Below are 18,089 nucleotides of genomic sequence, written 5' to 3'. Positions count from 1 at the left end.
TCAAGGAAAGGACAAACAGATAAGGGTCTCAGCTGACAGGTACGTATAGTGCGTGGACCTGCCAGAAGACCACACTTTTCTTGGGCCATTATCTCCGTAACCGTTCAACTTTGGACATAGGTGTTTTGGGTTATATCGGCATACTTTAACATAAGGAACACCCTCCCGAAGTTTGGCACATTCCTCCTGGGACACCCTGTATACTGACAAATGTCAAGTGTTAAAATACTAAAACTGTACAGCATATTTTAACACTTGACATTTGTCAGTATATATGATAAATATATATTTTAGTTATTTTAGTATGTAAAGACAAGGCATGCAGTGAATTAGTTTGTCGTGGATTGGATAAGCACCTGAAGATGGCACATTGGTGCCGAAACATGTAGTGAGAGTGAAAAGAGGGGATAAATAAATGTATGCACTAGAAGACGGATAAAATAAATCATGGACTTAAATCAGTGCAACAGGACGCTAAAATATAACATTAGAAATAGAACCAGTTTCAGAAACGTAATTGCCTTAATAAATTCAGATAATTATTCTTAGTGGGGTGAGACTTTGTCCACTTGGTACTGCAGCCACTGCTGGCCTATCGTACCAGCCCACTTGGTACTGCAGCCACTGCTGGCCTATCGTACCGGCCCACTTGGTACTGCAGCCACTGCTGGCCTATCGTACCAGCCCACTTGGTACTGCAGCCACTGCTGGCCTATCGTACCGGCCCTGGATAATGGAAGATGGTGATTGTGGAGCAGTTGGAATGAAGATTGGTAGGGCAAACCGAAGTACTCGGAAAAACCATGCCCCAGTGCCACTTTGTCCACCACAAATCCCACATGACCAAACCTTGGCTGACGTGGTGGGAAGCTGGCTACCAACCGCTTGAGCTATGGTGCAGCAAAATTCCAATAATGGACAAAGTCCAAAATAATAATCATAAAGAATGTTAATTGTTTGCTATCAAAGTTTAAATGATAAAGCTGAGTACTCATGAAATGTTGTTACATTTGCAGACACTAAAGAGCAGAATTCAGTAAAATGTGAAGTGAAGGAAAATGGCGAAGTGAAGGAATCCGGTGGAAAGTGTCGAACGCATGGGGGGGAAAGCGAACGGGAGGAGGGTGAATTAAGTGAAGACAGTCGACTGGGGTCTGGCGACAGCGCTAATGGTTGTGTTAAGAAGAAGAGTGTGTCGAAGCCCTGCCCAGAAACTAACACAAAACTGGGGGAGAACCGGACGAAGGAAAGTTTTGGAGATGCTGAACAAGGGGCTGAGTTGAGTAAGGAGGATGTAAGTATGGACGCTGAGAAGCAGGAGGGGGACAGAACGGCTTCAGGTGATCTGACTTGTGATCTGGACCTGTCTGATGAAGAGGATTCTCCGCAGTCTAAAGCTGTAGCTCTTGGGGATAGTGAAACAAAACCATATAGAACTGCTGCAAGAGAACTTCCAAAGGAGGTAGATAAGGGGGAGGAGGCTATTGAGAGTGGAAGAAACCCTCAGGGAAGCGGGGAAGTGGTTGGAGATACAGGTGGAGGGGAAAGTAAAGGAGGGGGAGAGGATGATTTGGTAGAAGTGGAGGACAGAGACGATTACCTTATGTACCTGGAGGAGATCCTCAAAACAGTGCATAAAGCTTTTTATGATCTCTATGATGAGTTGAACAGTGAAGTTCCAGACCTTAAATCCGTGATCCCCTATGTGAGATGTAAAGTGCTGGCAGGGACCAGTCTTGTGTTCAGTGGGCTTGTTCCGACGCACACTCCGCTTGAGAAGAGCAGGGCGTATCTAGTGGCACGGTCTATGGGAGCTCAGGTGACGCAGGACTTGACTCCAGAAACTACGCATCTTGTTGCAGTAAGGCCTGGGACAGCTAAGGTGAATTCTGCACGTCGAGTGGCACGTAATGTCACTATTGTTACACCTGACTGGCTCTGGTGCTGTGGAGAACGGTGGGAGAAAGTTGATGAACGGTGAGTGGTCTTATATCTTTGTGAGGCTCATTAAAATGGATCCAACCCATCAAGGAATGTATATGGTTATTCATGGGTTCAGTTGGTAAGAATGGAACAAGTAGTAAATGGTGTATGTAGTGAAAAATTTGGATGTCTGTAATTGATATATTCATCTGGTTTTCCAAGAAAGATCATTCACAAGTAAAAGAATGTGTTAACCTTTTTTAAGTGTGGGACATTTAAACCCCCACCTGGCAAACAAAATATGGATTTGTAGTTTTAATTTCTAATGCACCAGACCAGAATAAAATATAAGCATACACAGGGCACACTGTCTGCTGCCTGATGCTGGTCTCCTTAGGTCCAAAACATGTAGTGGTAGGAAAATAAAAATTCAATCTGAGTATTGATTGACTGTATAAGCACATTTGGTATGTTGATGGAAACCTTACTTTGCCATTTGCTCTTGCATACTCGCTTAGGTGTTGATAACCTGGTCATATGTTCTTTAAAGGTTAACAAAATATTGGACCAAGTTAGTACGTTTGTTCCATTTTATGAAAATGGAAATATCTGAGTTTAGAAATTGGCACTTGCTTAATTTACAGGACTTTCATGTGGGGTAAAGTAAAGCTGACCCCCTCACCTATATCTAGAAATTTATGGCGCTATACCTCCACTTCCCATACACATTCATGATGTGCTGAGTCATTCACAGGGAAATTGTTTTTGTAACTTTTGTAATACAGTCTTACTCAAACTAGTGCAAGTTTAGCTGTAACTGTATTGTCACTTATTTCAACACTGATGACCCAAATATTGCAGTCTGTTCCCTTTATTGCGAGGTGGGGCTGCAAACAGACACCCACCAGCCCACTGTGGCAGCCCCGAGCACATCCCTACACACCAGCAACCAGCACCAAGACGACGCACACCTAGTGGAAGGTTCATGGACACCATAAACCCTCTCATGTCTTTTTCCTCGGAGGACATAGCGAACATGGATAGAGAGGTGGAAGACATCTTCAATGAATCAGAGAGTGATGGAGAAGCTGACAAGACAGCACCTCAGCAGGACGAAGTGGGCAAAAGTCGAACGCAGGATGTGGAGTCGGCTGATGAGTCCAGTAGTAGCTCTGCTGACACTTTGTCAGGTAAGAATCTGATGGTACGTGATTACCAGTGATAAGATTGTTCTCCTAGTGATTGTCAAAACAATCAAAATCTATTGTCTTTACATATCACCATTCTGTAGTTTTGAGACGTGAGGCTGACAGCTGTGAATGCAAAGATTACCATCATCTCTGAGTGTAACACCATGTAGTGTGGTAGAAAGTTGCCAGCGTTTGGGGGAGCCTGCTGCCTATGTCTTCAGGGTATATTAGCTATCCACGAAGGAAAATAACAGTTCAGATGTGAAGAAATAAGCAAAGAAAATCAGGCTCCAAGTGGGTAGATATGGGATGATGGCCCCTGAAAGGGCTGTGCCAAATATTTTTTTTTGGGGGGGGGGGTGATACGGGTGTGAAGATGAAGACCGCCTGTTTCTTTGTAACATTAGTAACTTTCTGCTTCATTTCATGACGTCACATTCCAGAGGGGAGTAACCTTCATATTTTATAGTTGTCTGTAGCCATTGCGAAGTAGCACAAGACGTGGAAAAAACCTACAATTTCCTGTTGTGTCATGGAGTTTGATGTACAAGACTTTAGAGCTTGATGGTTAGTTCAGTTGTTACACTAGATGAAACACATCCTACAAATATAGAAATGGTGTCATGTCAGAAGCAGCATAAAGAGCTGACTATTCATGCCACTGGGAGCAGCACTGTCTCCCGTGTAGGATCTTCCCATTCAGAAATGGATTGCTTCACCATTATTAAGGCAGACATAGCCACTGAAGAATGAATACAGAGATAACTGAGACATGGGGGGCAACAAAATATTAACCGAATATTTGTTTGATAATTTTTGTTAATGAAAGATGGAATGTCTCAGTCAGTTTAAAGACTAGGCCACAGGCTGGATTGCTTGATTATTGGGGTTCATTTCCCAGCATTTTGAGTGATTTTCACTCCACCATGTTCAGACCAGTGGGTGTCCAGTGGGTACTGTGGCCTGTTTCCCTACGGAATGTGAAGCTAGCTGCTGTCCGTCTGTTAATGAGGGTAAGAAAATGCAGAGTTCTGAAATTCTCTTGATAGAAGCATTGGTTCAGTCCCGGGTCAGTCATTGTGGAGTGGGGTATATCATTTCTGCCAATATAGTTTTCAAGTCCAGTGTGCCACAAGAAACCTCAACCATCACACACCAGTTACCCATTAAATCTTGTCAGGGTACCTCCATTAAAACTGTGACAGCTGAGAAGATGGGCTCATTTTTACTCAATTAGTAAAGCATTTCTGTCAATGGATGGCACCAAGTGTGATATACTGACATTTATAGGAAAGAAAACAGGCTTTCATTCGGTGCTGATTGTTTGAAGGCCACTTGAGAAGTATCATGGGTTTATGTGTGGAATTGCATTTACCCCCAAACAGCACTGGCATTTGTAGCAGGTAGTTCTGATTTCAGGGCTTGGCAGGGTTAAATCTAATAATGCTTGTATAGGTGAACATCCACATGGCTGGGGCGAGTCGAGCCCATCAAAACGTAAGCGACCAGCAGCTGGAACATGTACCGAATCGGACAATGAGGAGGAGGATGAGGAAGATGATATGCCGAGCACAAAGTTCCGTCGTGGGGAGGCACTGCCAAGTGACCTGGACTTTGGAGATGATGATGATGATGATGATGATGATAATAATAGTTGTGGCAGTGATGAGCCTCCAGATGAGATTGATGATGGAGACTGGAACATGATGGGTGCTGCCCTCGAAAGAGAGTTTCTCTCGGGTAATGGTGACTGAAGTTGCTTTACCATAGCACAGGTATGTAGTTGCACAAAAATTCTGTAGGAATTTTTTTCTTGCCACATGCTTAGCCAGTGTCTGATGTTTGCATAATTTATCTGTTATAGATGTAGCTATGAAAGTGAATGCCATTAGTTTTGCGTAGGAAGGGCCATTTCCCGTACATGTTCATTTACTATGGAATTTGCTGTAAAATGCATATTTGTTTCAACAATTTTAAAAGTTATTATAATGGGACATTGTTTTTAGGGAATTGTGTGGTAGCATAGTTGGTTGAGGCACTATGCTACAAGGTGGAAGGTTACGGTTTTGATTACTGATGAGGTCATTGGATTTTTCAGTTGACCTAATCCTTCCAGCCGCACTATGGCCCTGGGATCTACTCAGTCCCTAACAGAAATGAGTACCAGGAATCTTCCTGGGGATAAAGGGCGGCCAGCGCATAAGTCTTGACAACCTTACCCCCATCTGTGAGCCGATTGTCTAGGGAAAATGTGGGCGCCTCAATGTTTCACAACCCTATGGGCCTCCATGGCCAGTTACAGGGGCTGCTTTACCTTTTACCAATGTTTGTAGGATGGCATTTAGCAAGAGTTATTCTCCTTAAGGTCAGATGAGTTTTCTGCTGAGCTGATGAATCTTGTGTTTACTTACATTTCCTTTCGTCTCATTTCAGGGTGTGTGGTGTACAAGATGTGAGTCATTTGGTTGAGTGGTTCCCAACATGTGATTCAAATAAAATGTATGGCTCATCAAGATAGCATCAAGTCTGATCTCATATGACAAACCCAGTTTGTAACTACTCCTTGTACAAATATAAAAACTGGCTGATATTATGTGGAAGAGGCCCATGAAGCCATAGATTGCTCTGTGCTCTCATGAGTCAGTAAGCTTTGCAATGAAGGTGTAGTTAGTGTCCGACGTTTCTGATCTGGCAGCAAGTGCAGACTGCTGAGGAAATGGTAGGATGAGGCAGTCATGTAGCATACTGATTCCACCTTCGCACAGCTGATCACCTGTAAAGATTCCATTGTATGCGGTTGTTGTGAAAGCTTTGAATCATAATTGATAAGCTTTGCTTCCTGCATTCCTTGTTCCAAAATTTATGCGTGGAAAGAAGTGTTGGATGGTAAGTTATGCCAGTAGCATTCTAAACAGTTTGCAGACTGTAACAGTACTATCATTTTGTGAGTGATAGCACAAAACAAGCAATGCTACATGCTTGGCATACTCTTTGGCCCTGAAGATGGAAGCAGTATTCTCCTCCAGAATACATGGCATCACATTCCAGAAGACAGTCTTTCAAATTACATAATTTTAATGTTGCTGAGATTGCCTGAATAAGGTTCTTAGAGACACAAGATGTGTAAAATGAACAGCAAATGTTTTATTTGAGAAATTACCTTCTTGCAGGCCAGCAGAAGGGAGGTGGAAATGCATATCTCTACTTATCTGTGTTCTGTAAACTGAAGGTAAACGCGTTAACAGACTCATATAAAACATATATTTCACTGTAGCAGTACTGGATACTTGTAAAATTATATTATGTAGGTCATCCAGAAAGTTAAGACTGTTTGGTGACTAAAGAAATATAAACAAAATAAAAAAAAATTTCTCATTAGTATAAACCTTAAATCATTTTTCTATATAATGGCTATGAAGATTCAAGTACTTGTATTGTGTGATGATTTTCCATATGCCACAAGTCCATTGAACCAGTCTTTAACCATCTTCACTTCTTTACTGCTACGCGTGTGTACAGCCCAGAGGCTGCTTCAGGTGTGTGAACAAGTGAAAATCAGATTGAGTCGGGACCAGGCTGTAGGGAGGATGGGAAAAAAATATCCCAGTCAAAGTGTAGGCGCTAGTGCTATGTGCAAACGGTCTTTACTTTCTGAATGACCCTCGTACAAGAAATGGTCAGTTTTTGGAGCCACCTTTTTTTTGCATTTGGCATAGATGGGTTCTTGGTCTGAAAATGCTAAGACTAGGGCTCGCCATGTTTTCTGTTCTGGGACGTTATACCTTCAACAAGTTTACTGCAACTGATTTTTAATAGCTATTCGTCCCAGGCCAAATGACGAAACAATGTTGTGTGGATTGTGGCAGACACTGGTGATGATTGTAATGCCTACAGACCATAGCAGACACTTCCCTGGAGATCGCACAGAACCAATGGACACATTAAGCAAAGCATTGCAGAGCAGGAACTATCCCCATCTTGGTACAAGATGAAGAGTCTAGGAGACACTGGTGTTTGCCATGGCAGCTGCCATGTTAAATAATACAAAAATAAGTGATATACTCTTAATTTATATATAATGAAGTACACATTCATGTAGCAGTGCATTGTTGTATTTATTGCTTGCTATTATTTGGTGTACCAAGATAGCTTAGTTGGTACAGGGATAGTCTATGGGCTGGACACATGGGGTTTGATCCTGTTGGGGCAGCATCCAAAATTAGCTCAGGGGTCCACCAAGCCTCCTGTCCATTGGGTATCAGGGCCTCTTTCCCTGGGGGTAAAGCTGGAAGGGTGTGAAGATTTAATGCTGAGGTCAAGAATTGTGGAGCTGTACCTCTACTCCCCTATGTCTTAATTAAGCACAGGAACAAGATCACCACGCACTCTGTGTATGGCCTCCTCCCACTTCATAAATCCCACCAGTCAGCAACCCCCTAATGTTGCTAGGCAACGGATTGGTAAAGAAACTATAACAACGTAGCAATAGAATAATTGTATGGTTTTTTCTATGCAGTCCATGCCATATCAAAGGTTAATTCTTCCCAGAATTTCAGGAGTATTTTTTGCTTTTGTATCAGAACCACCAAACTTTTTTTCAGGCACATTAGAGTACCTACAACACCGCGTCCAGTGAATGCATTTTTTTTTGTTAAAATCGACCACAGATAACCTCTATATTCGCAGCGCCGTTAAATAATAAAATGAAAGGAATTCGCAGACTTAACCTGTGGAATACCGTGTCCTTGCATGTACTGGTTAGTATAATGTTACCATCTCTTCTCTGAATATCGAATACTGCATACAGATCCTTTGTTACATGTATGGAATTATGTTTTTCTCTCCCGCCTGTGGAATACCGTGTCCTCGCAGGTAGTGGTTAGTATAATGTTACCATCTCTTCTCTGAATATCGAATACTGCATATAGATCCTTTGTTACATGTATCGAATTATATTTTTCTCTCCCGCAGTAGATTTCTATATAAATATTGCAACGAAATTTTGGACGTCAAAACATTGGTTACAGAAATGTTCACTCGTACTGAAGATTACCTTAGTTAACGAATAGGTTTTGTATTCTACAAATAGCAAGTGCATTTGTGTTCCAAACATCAAAGTTTCAATACCTTCCTGACGTTCCTGATCACTACGGTATCCCATGGAGAGTGATTCTGATATTCGTGTTGGCTACCCTGTAATCGGTTGCGTTATATATTTGGTGGGCTTTAGTTGTAACCAGTTTTTAGTTACGTGTGTTTGTTCCAACTTTGGCATCATTGGTACGGTCTGCAATTAAAGCCCATGCTGTGGCTGTGGGAGCAGGGGTTCCGAGATTCGTGAAACCGATCAATAAACGGGGATGAACGTATAGTTCCAAGGGAGAAGGAAAGTGCTCGCTGTACACTGATCAGTTGTATAATGTCGGCGATCCGGAAGAAATTGGTTGTCGTAGGGGATGGTGCGTGTGGAAAGACTTGTCTCCTAACAGTTTTTAGCAAAGATAGATTTCCGGATTTTTATGTTCCCACAATATTCGAGAGTGCTGTTGCAGATATAGAAGTGGATGGAAATCAAGTCGAATTAGCCTTGTGGGATACCGCCGGTCAAGAGGATTATGATAGGTTACGACCGTTATCATATCCTGATACTGATGTTATTCTAATGTGTTTTTCAATAGATTCCCCGGATTCTTTTCGTAATATTCTCAATAAGTGGACCCCGGAGGTTAGACATTTCTGTCCTAATGTACCCATTATTCTAGTCGCTAATAAAAAGGATTTGAGATGTGAGCCAACCATTATATCAGAACTGGGTAAAATGAAGCAAAGTCCGATTAATACAGTGGATGGTAAAGCGATGGCAGAAAAGATAAATGCATTTAGCTTCTTGGAATGTTCTGCAAAGAATATGGAGGGCGTTCGTGAAGTTTTTGAAACCGCTACAAGGGCCGCCCTTCAAGTGAATAAAAAGAAAAAGAAGGGTTGCTGTGGTTTGATGTAATGAAGTCAGCATTGTGGTTTAGGAAAGGAACGAGTGGTCCCTTGGCTGCTGTTGGATTTGGTAGCAGGATCCTTATTTTATGTGTTCTGCATTCAGTATTGCCTCATATTGTGCATATTACATTGCAACCTGTTTTCTTTCGCTGTGGATACCAGAAACATACCAAGCATGTTGATGAGAAAGTTAACTTCAGTTAATCTCTGAGACAGGTTACAAGTGTGAATGGATTTGCATCTCAGCATTCCCAATTGCCATGTGCAAGTTGTTACATGTGAATCAGCGAGGTAATACTGAAAGGAATAGCAGCAATGAATATCCAGCATTTTTTAGAAAATCGAAGTTGGCAGAATTAGAATGTTTCCAGTTGATGTTAGACAAGCCAACAGCATTGTTTACTGCTGAAGGAAAGATGGGAGTTGCAATATGTCTTTTGGCCATGTGCCAAAAGATTTTTATGCCTTTTGAGGTGGATGTGTTTCCATTTGGTATTTAACCACCCAATGTTTTGAGATAATATGGAATCTTAATTCAAAAGTAAGTACTTATTTTAGTTATTAGCTATTTACCACACAAATCTTTATTCCTACTAGATGAAATTCCCTTTGAAAATTCAACAGGAAAATTTGACAGTTCCCATCTCAAATGATGGTTTCCACAGATAATCCTTCCATTCATCCACATTCTAGCCCTTTAGGGACATCCTGAGGTTGCAGTTTCACAAAATATGCACACCATGAACTTGAAAATTTGTGGAAAGAATAGTTAATAGAATAACCATTACAATAATCTTGTAGAGGTAACTTTTCTTGGCAGTGGTTGGAACTGTAATGCCGATTGAAACACTGCCATTTCTTTCAGCTTTTGATCTTATTGTAAGTAAATTAAATTAATTTTGCTTTTATTGTCCATGGAAATGACAAAGCAACAACAAACTGTACCTGATTAGACTAATTATGAATGTGTGCGCGCATGCATCCATATTAACAGGCCCCCCCCCCAAAAAAAAATGTAAAGCTATTCCTGTAAGAGGCCCATAGGGTTCTGAGACATTGAGGCTCCCACATTTTCTAGACAGACAGCTCACAGATGGCGGTGAGATTGTCACTCTTATGTGCCAGCTGCCTTTTACCCCCTGCAAGATTCCTGGTACTCATTTCTGTTAGAGGTGAAAAATGCAATGACCTCTTCAGAAATTGAACCTGTGACTTTCTGGCTTGTCGCGTAGTGCCCTCATATTAACAGGTAACCCATGAAAGTTTAATCTTAGTGCCACATCAGCATTGCCAATCTCAGAAGTTTATTTGTAAAAAAGACAAAGCCAAACCTCAAGGATATGAGGCAGGTTAGGCTTTGGGTTTTGTTTATACAAATAAACTTATAAGGCTGGCAGCACTAACATACTGAGCAACATTATCACAAATTTTAAAATTACTTGTGTCACTTCATCACAATGATCTGGTTGCTTGTTACTGACATTTGGGAGGAACCTGCTGTCCACCCTGAAGATGGAGGCTGCTACATTACAGAAGATAGTAATCTTTGCAAGTCCTTCATGAATCAAATTCAAAATGTCTCTAATAATGTGCTTTGTATTTTAGATTCCATTTCGTTTCCTGAGAGCGGCAAGAATACTGGGACAAGTGTTCACAGCCATGACATTCAAGACTGTTGTGTTCATTTGAAACAAAAATATTGTTACCAATCAGTAATTGTTGTATTTTAAGCATTATATGTTAATAAAAATTGTATACTTTAAAGTAATTCCTTCTCACTGAGCCATGAACATCTCTTGGTTAGAGAGAGAGGAGCAGTTATCATATGTGGAGAATTCTGACGAGGGAAATTTGCCTCATTTCATGCTGACAGCATTATATTCATGTAAACTCACCATCCCACTTATATGCAGTGCTTGTTCGAGTAAAATATTTTTGAATATGGATGTTATGAAAATCATGTGAGAGGGCAATACATACAGCTCAAGAAAAAAAGAAATGACACTGGATTGGTTAAAGAGATGACATGTTTCACTCTACTGACAATAACACAGTTATATCACATATTGCAGTTTATTGCGTATGGACTGGCAGGTTGTATCAAGGACATTATGAAAGTGGCAGCATGTATCTGTTAAGAATAAAGTATTTTATGGTGTAAATAACATACATTTATTCTACTTGAAATAAGTACAATCACACTGCATATGGCTGGTCATCATCTTCAAATACATGGTATTTGATATACGTTTCTCTGTGTGTAAAATCTTTCTTGTCTTCAAGCCAGCCTCTCTTTGGGGCTTTGTCATACTGGAACCTATTCTCTGATTCTCCGAACAGTTTGTTGGCATCTTCAATTTCATCCCTGTAATGTACATTCAGTGCCATCAGTTTTGAAACATGCATAACATTTCAGTTGGCAAGGGCTGGATCAGTAAACACTATCTTGCAATGAGTTAACAAAGTCTGTTTGGATAAACAGAGAAGTTCATTCCTGGACAAGAACATGTGAAGGGGCTTCTTTCAAAAAACCTCTGCCATAATAATTATAGAATTATCGGAGCTAAATACAAATCAGTTGAGACAGGACTTCTTATATCTATTCAAACTATCAAGGTCAATTGCATATGAGAAAGTATGTGCAATGTTGCACTGACTTTTTAAGGTTGTGTTTATTAAGAAACAGGATCCAATCTTTGGTAGCTCACATTTCATCCATTATGTTTATTTCCTGAGAATGAATCACTGGTCGGTGATACATACCTGTACTTGCCAACTACAACCTTCTTGCCAGTGATGGGGTCAGTGATATCCCCACATGGGTACACTACATCCATAACTTTGTGTGTGATAAGTCTTGTGAGTTTCTCCGGTAAACGCTGTATCAGAACCATGTCCCCTGTCTTGCAGATTTTTTCTGGATCATAAGCGTAATAGTATTCGAACTCACTAAAGTACTGAAATGAGGAAATAATTTTTTTGTATGGTTTATAATGAAATGGAATGAGTGCTACTATTATCTTGCCAAACTCACAACTATCTAGCAGCAAATAAGATGTGGCAACATGATTACTGGCAAATATGTGGGTACTATCCTTGCAATTGCCTTCAGGGGCCTAATTACTAGAAACTTATCTCTTGGCTTAAATTATAAGCTGAGTGGTTAATGTAACATATGTTTCCTTCATAATCTCATGGCAGAAATGAAAGATGACAGATATCGAGTCAATAAATTCTGCAATTAGCAGTGACATCTGGGTAAAGTCTCTGCTTAGTACTGTGTTTCATTTGAACTTCAAGCTTCACGCGAGATTAAAATATAACATTATAAAGTTTAGAAAAAGCTCTGTCTCTGTCTTCAGTGACTGATAGCTAAGGCTTACTGATGATTAGACTAAGTATTTCTTTTTGTTTTACCTAACGGCAGAGACAGAACTTGTCTCCAAAACGTGATAGAAGCTAAAGTTGCCCCTGTGCTTAATCAATTAAACAATTATGCACTGCGTTATCAAGACATAGTGAAGGTACAGCTCCACCATTCATGACCTCAGCGCTAAATGGGGGTGGTCAGTTTCACGCTCCGGGGAAAGAGTCCCCGGTAACTATTAGAAAAAAGGTTGGGTGGTCGGTCCCAGATGCAGTCTGGACGCTGTAGAGTAAACAGAGTCTCATGTTCCTCCGATGAGAACCCCGAACGTCCAGCCGCCACAGTCTGTAGGTATATGGACTGCGCTATCCCAGCAGTACCTTTTAGAAGTTCTTATGTTCACTTAAAATGGATGAAGTCCAAACAAAATGCAGTAATAATGATTCATCACTGTCAGAAAATTTTTAATTAGATATACATATTCATTTACGTAGGTACGATTTATTTGAACTTACCATTAGTAACTTCTCATCCAACACCAATCGTTTCACTCGGATTTTAGATGCATTTTGCTTTACTGATGGTACACACTGACCCAGGAGCATGAAAGTTTTATATCCTTTGGTGAGTTTACTTGCTCTAGTGAGGGCCATCCTTAAACAACATATCACAAACACAGCCTAACTTTCATGACATATACTCATGTTATCGTGCGCTTCACGGCATTCTTCATTTTTTTTTTGCCGTACAGGGCAACCAACAATCAAACTCGAAAAACACCGTCCATATGACGTGATTCCGGAGGTGAATCATATGCCCTCTGGCCAAATGGAAATATCGTTGGTAATGACGTAATTTGGTAGGTGTGGCCCACATTTCTAGCCGCTACCATTTTATGAATTAATCATCTCGAAATGTTTCACAATGCTACCAATACTGTTACGGAAACATATTTAATATAATTTTGTAAAGAATTAAACATTTATGTGCATATGAACCATCATAACTGCTAATCTTAAAGATTAATATTTGTGCTGTTCTGGGTGATGTTGATTCCCAAAAACATAAATTGGTAAATATTTAATGCTTGACAATTTATGATTTCGATGTTGGATGCAATGTCAAGGCCGACTAAGACGTTCAGGATTTCAGGATATAGAAGTTGTGAGTTTTTCTAAGCGAAGCTGAGGTGTTTACAGGTCATTTGAGAAGAAAATTAGCGTTATGGCTGCTATAAGGAAGAAGCTTGTAATTGTTGGCGATGGTGCTTGTGGTAAAACGTGTCTTTTGATTGTATTCAGCAAGGATCAGTTCCCAGAAGTTTACGTACCTACTGTTTTCGAAAACTATGTGGCAGACATAGAAGTGGATGGAAAACAAGTTGAACTGGCTTTGTGGGACACGGCAGGTCAAGAGGATTACGATAGATTACGACCACTTTCGTACCCAGATACTGATGTTATCCTAATGTGTTTCTCCATCGACTCCCCAGACTCCTTGGAAAACATTCCTGAAAAGTGGACCCCCGAAGTCAAGCATTTTTGTCCCAACGTCCCAATAATTCTGGTTGGAAACAAGAAGGATTTGCGAAATGACCCAAACACCATCAAGGAACTGGGGAAAATGAAACAGGAACCTGTGAAACCAGCAGAAGGTAGGGCAATGGCAGAAAAAATTAATGCCTTCGCATACTTGGAATGTTCAGCAAAAAGCAAAGAAGGAGTACGGGAAGTATTCGAAACTGCAACCAGGGCTGCCCTTCAAGTGAAAAAGAAGAAGAATAGCCGGTGTAGGCTGTTTTAATATATTTGGAATCCAATAATAAAGAGTGCAGAGCACATCACTGGTTATTGTAGGGGATCATCTTTAATTCCTTCGTATGGACAATGATTGTAATGGCACTGCATTGAAAGGAGGACAGTTTTTATTCTATATGGGGTACATCAACGTTGAATTGCGTTTAATAATGTGTGCACATTTGTTCAACCAAAGTGCTGTTCAGGTCATCTATTGTAAGTTATGCCAATACTGATTATATTAGTCGCTAGTCTAAAGAAAATTATTTACTAAACATTCAGGAAGAGATCATGAAATAGCTGATAGGTACACTGTTACTAATAAATATTGGCAACTAATGTAATGGAATATCAACTAAAGTATTTTGTCTTTGTGTACTTCATGTTGTAGGAAAAACTTGCTGGTGACAGTACCATAAATTTGGTGGTTGCACTGTTAAGTTTGTTTTGCTTAGAATTAGTGACTAGGTTGACCTCATACTGTATTGCCCAGTGGACATGATAAGAAGAGAAATTTTATACTTAACAAAAACATTGTGATTTGAAGTAAACTTTTGTGATTACACATGCATAGAATGTGGAACTGAAGTGACTTTATGTGCACCTCTTAATAGCCTCTTGTACTTTATACATCTTTCACATAACAATCCTGTAGGTAGCATTGGATTTCCATAAATGTCATGTGTTGAAATTGGAATGTTATAAATATCGTCAAAGATTGGAGAGAAATGTTTGAATGCCTTTAGTTGAGATAAATCAATTCACATTACCAATCCTTCCATTATATGCAAGAAAAAATGCAAGTGTTTCCAACTTTGTAACATTGAAATAACTAATTGGGAGAGGAAATAAAATCGAAATAACATAATGTAAAGTTGTGAATAATATTTCTGGGAGTGTTGGAGAATGGCCTCACACCCCTGTAGGCTCCCTGCAAGAACATTTGTCATTGCAGATCAAAATATTTCTGCTGTGTTAGCCCAAGAGTCTTATTTGAGATTTGAAGTTCTCATGGGGGAGGGGGTGACTGAGGATTTTTATTTTATCTGACAGTATGCAATCTGGTAGATCATTTCTAACGTTTCAGGAGAGCTGTTGCCTCTGTCTCCTGTCTTGAAGATGGGAGTAGCAATTTCTTGTGAAATGCTTACTGAAGTACACTACGTGCCAGGAATCTCCCCCTCCCTCCTTGCAGACTCTCGGAAAATGAATACTAGAATTGGGAAAAGAAGCATATGTGCCAAATATATCAAAATTTAAAAATTTTAAATGTTGCACCATATGTGTTGGAATATAGAGACCCACAACTGTAGGGTGATCCATAAAATTATTCTTAACTGGCTTGAATGTGTAAGTTCGTATGCAAATTTTCCGGCTGCCCCCCATAACCCTTCAATTTATATTTTGGACATAGTTTTTCATCCACATTTTTGGAAGCTGTATGTTTCCATCATTAAGGGACAAGATGCGGTAAGCATTACTACCCTGTTTGTTTTCTAGGTGTGTCTAGTCTCATCACATTTGAAACTCCCTTTTTTTAGGGGCACAGTAGAAGCAGTTTGCAAAATGAAACTGGGATATCGAATAGTATGACTCATTAGATGAGACTTTATAATATGCTTTTTCACATATCTTATTTCATTGTCATGAAGATTATTAATGTACTATCCACAGCCACAGTAAAAGCTGACATGTATGCACAATGAACTGTGCAGTTTCCCTGACTCGTCTAATCATTGGGACTGAATCTTGTGGTTTCATGCTCTTACATTATGCTCAGTGTCCATTTCCCATTTTACATGTTTTTAATGCACATGACAGTTTTCAGCCTGCCCACATATAACAGGTTAGAGGTAACAAAGCAGCTTTGTTCTGCAGTAACCAAGTATAGTTTTATGTTATTTCTGGTTTTATGGAGTTGTACATAACATTACACATTCATCTAACTTTTTGTACAATTTGTGTTTTAGTGATGGTTACAGACCTAACACATACGAGGTAGCATAGTGGTTAAGGTACTATGCTACAAGGCGGAAGGTCGCGGGTTCAGGTCCTGATGAGGTAATTGGATTTTTTTCAATTGACCTAATTCTTCCAGCTGCACTAGGCCCTGGCGTTTACTCAGCCTCTAACAGAAACGAGTACCAGGAATTAATTAAATAATTTTCCTGGGGAGTAAAGCACAGCCGGCGCGTAAGGCTGACAACCTTACCGCCATCTTTGAGCCGATTGTCAAGATAATGTGGGACCCTTAATATCTCACAACTCTATGGGCCTTCACGGCCTGTTACAGGGATAGCTTTACTTTACTTTTACTTTTTTTACAGACCTAACACAAACCCCTGTAATTGATCATCATTTTACAAGAGAGGCAATAAAGGGCAATCGCTCTGCCAGAAGAGTTGTACTGTATGGATGGCATGGTAACAGGTGATTGGATGGGACCAGATTCAAACATTGACATAGTTGCACAGAATTTGCTGTCCTTGGTTCACATCGAGGGCTCTGTACAGATGCCTTGCTTGGTGACAGGTTCACACGGTATTGTTTGGGGGACTGAGCAAAAGGACCACCACTGAACTCACAGCGAGGCAAGGCATTCCAGCATTAACGTACATATACTCTGTGCACATTATGATTTATTCTTAATATATGTGTATCTTGTAAAGATATACCAAAGTGTTTCTGTTGTATCACAGTTTTCTGAAACTACACTCCTGTGTTTGGAAGAGCTTCACCAGAGATTGTGCTGTTTGGTAATAATCGCTGAACCAAATTATATCTGTTCATCATGGGGTACTTGAGTGAATTTTATTGACATCTCTCTGGCGAAGTACTTTTGGAAGCCCTCTTGCAGATGACCTTGAGTTCAGTCCTTAGCTGAGGTGATTGAAATTTTTCAGCTGAGTAGTAAACTGCAGGATACAAGCTACTGGCGTTAAATGAATGGACCACCTTGAGGGAGTCCATTCATGGATGGAATGTGAGGCTTCATGGTCTGTTTAAGTCATGTTAGTTTAGCTGTTCATTTTTTTTTTGGTGAGATACAGATACAGTTTTAAGGCCATTATCACTCTTGAATCTTTCATTCATAAGTCAATTTAATGCCCTCTTGTTCAGTGCATCTCATTACACAACAAGAAACGGTACTGCATAACAGGATAGGAAATTGAGAGCACACAGAGTAACAGACAACATGAATCATCTTATATGCTCTCTGATCAGCACTGTAACTGATCAAAGAATTAACTGGATGAGTGGTTGACTCAGCAGTCACTCTGAAGAATACTGTCTTCTGGGATATGACGCCACGTAGGCAGATGGATGTTCACTGATGTCTCGGGAAATGTACTGTATCCATCTTCAGTGCAGAAGACTAAGCCAAGCAACCAACCAGCAAATGGCAAATAGTGAGTTGGGTGTACAACACCTGATTCTGATGGGTTGTGGAGGAGCCCACAGAGAACCATCAGTAGCAAGGGGAATATTTAGTGTCGTCAGTTAGAAGGGACATAATAGCAGAAGTGGAAAGATGCGAGAATATCAGTGACCAATAAGAGACATGGTGGTCCAGTATTAGTTATTCTCCTTGCTCTCAATTGTTCTGTTTGGGCTTCACAGTTTTATACTTGAACTTACTCTTCAGTCCTTAAGGCTGCGCCATAGCTCAAGCTCTTAGTCGCTGGTTTCCCACCGCGGCAGCCCGGGTTCAATCCTGGGTCTGGTCAAGTGGGTTTTATGGTGGACAAAGTGGCGCTGGGGCAGGTTTTCTCCGAGTACTTCGGTTTTCCCTGCCAATCTTCATTCCACCAATTGCTC

General features: G+C 40.4%; 4 protein-coding genes across 4 annotated transcripts in view; 3 read left to right on the top strand and 1 right to left on the bottom strand.

Moving 5' to 3' along the window:
• The window catches only part of LOC111873209 (RNA polymerase II subunit A C-terminal domain phosphatase), a 16,890-nt gene extending 9,676 nt beyond the window's left edge, over positions 1-7,214 (top strand). Inside the window, exons 6-9 of the mRNA XM_023867733.2 lie at positions 1,017-1,977; positions 2,785-3,113; positions 4,569-4,888; positions 5,547-7,214. Coding sequence (XP_023723501.1) covers positions 1,017-1,977; positions 2,785-3,113; positions 4,569-4,867 — 1,589 coding nt within the window. The 3' untranslated portion in view covers positions 4,868-4,888; positions 5,547-7,214. The remainder of the gene's footprint in view (positions 1-1,016; positions 1,978-2,784; positions 3,114-4,568; positions 4,889-5,546) is intronic.
• Positions 7,215-7,612: 398 nt separating this feature from the next.
• LOC111873155 (ras-like GTP-binding protein RHO) lies at positions 7,613-11,224 on the top strand. Its single transcript, XM_023867633.2, has 2 exons — positions 7,613-9,648; positions 10,713-11,224. The coding sequence occupies exon 1, from the start codon at positions 8,533-8,535 to the stop codon at positions 9,112-9,114; it is 582 nt and encodes a 193-aa protein (XP_023723401.1). The 5' UTR covers positions 7,613-8,532; the 3' UTR covers positions 9,115-9,648; positions 10,713-11,224.
• A 31-nt stretch (positions 11,225-11,255) lies between these two features.
• On the bottom strand, positions 11,256-13,220 carry LOC111873168 (28S ribosomal protein S17, mitochondrial). Its single transcript, XM_023867656.2, has 3 exons — positions 12,990-13,220; positions 11,871-12,064; positions 11,256-11,472 (listed from the first exon to the last, which is right to left on the bottom strand). Exons 1-3 carry the CDS (start codon positions 13,125-13,127, stop codon positions 11,304-11,306), a joined length of 501 nt encoding a protein of 166 aa, XP_023723424.1. The 5' UTR covers positions 13,128-13,220; the 3' UTR covers positions 11,256-11,303.
• A 366-nt stretch (positions 13,221-13,586) lies between these two features.
• On the top strand, positions 13,587-15,138 carry LOC111873160 (ras-like GTP-binding protein Rho1). Its single transcript, XM_023867644.2, has one exon. It carries the CDS (start codon positions 13,699-13,701, stop codon positions 14,275-14,277), a length of 579 nt encoding a protein of 192 aa, XP_023723412.1. The 5' UTR covers positions 13,587-13,698; the 3' UTR covers positions 14,278-15,138.
• Positions 15,139-18,089: the final 2,951 nt, after the last annotated feature.

This window comes from Cryptotermes secundus, unplaced genomic scaffold (genome assembly GCF_002891405.2).
Source record: "Cryptotermes secundus unplaced genomic scaffold, Csec_1.0 scaffold1269, whole genome shotgun sequence".
Taxonomy (NCBI): domain Eukaryota; kingdom Metazoa; phylum Arthropoda; class Insecta; order Blattodea; family Kalotermitidae; genus Cryptotermes; species Cryptotermes secundus.
Note: the sequence above shows the minus strand (reverse complement) of the source record. Positions and strands in the feature narration are given on the sequence as shown.

Bases quoted from the DNA above. Each gene is read 5' to 3' on its own strand.
- LOC111873155 (XM_023867633.2), top strand. From the start codon at position 8,533: ATGTCGGCGATCCGGAAGAAATTGGTTGTCGTAGGGGATGGTGCGTGT.
- LOC111873160 (XM_023867644.2), top strand. From the start codon at position 13,699: ATGGCTGCTATAAGGAAGAAGCTTGTAATTGTTGGCGATGGTGCTTGT.
- LOC111873168 (XM_023867656.2), bottom strand. From the start codon at position 13,127: ATGGCCCTCACTAGAGCAAGTAAACTCACCAAAGGATATAAAACTTTC. The intron at 12,065-12,989 runs GTAAGTTCAAAT...TCCTCATTTCAG, and splicing joins TGGATGAGAAGTTACTAATG to TACTTTAGTGAGTTCGAATA. The intron at 11,473-11,870 runs GTATGTATCACC...TGTACATTACAG, and splicing joins GTTGTAGTTGGCAAGTACAG to GGATGAAATTGAAGATGCCA.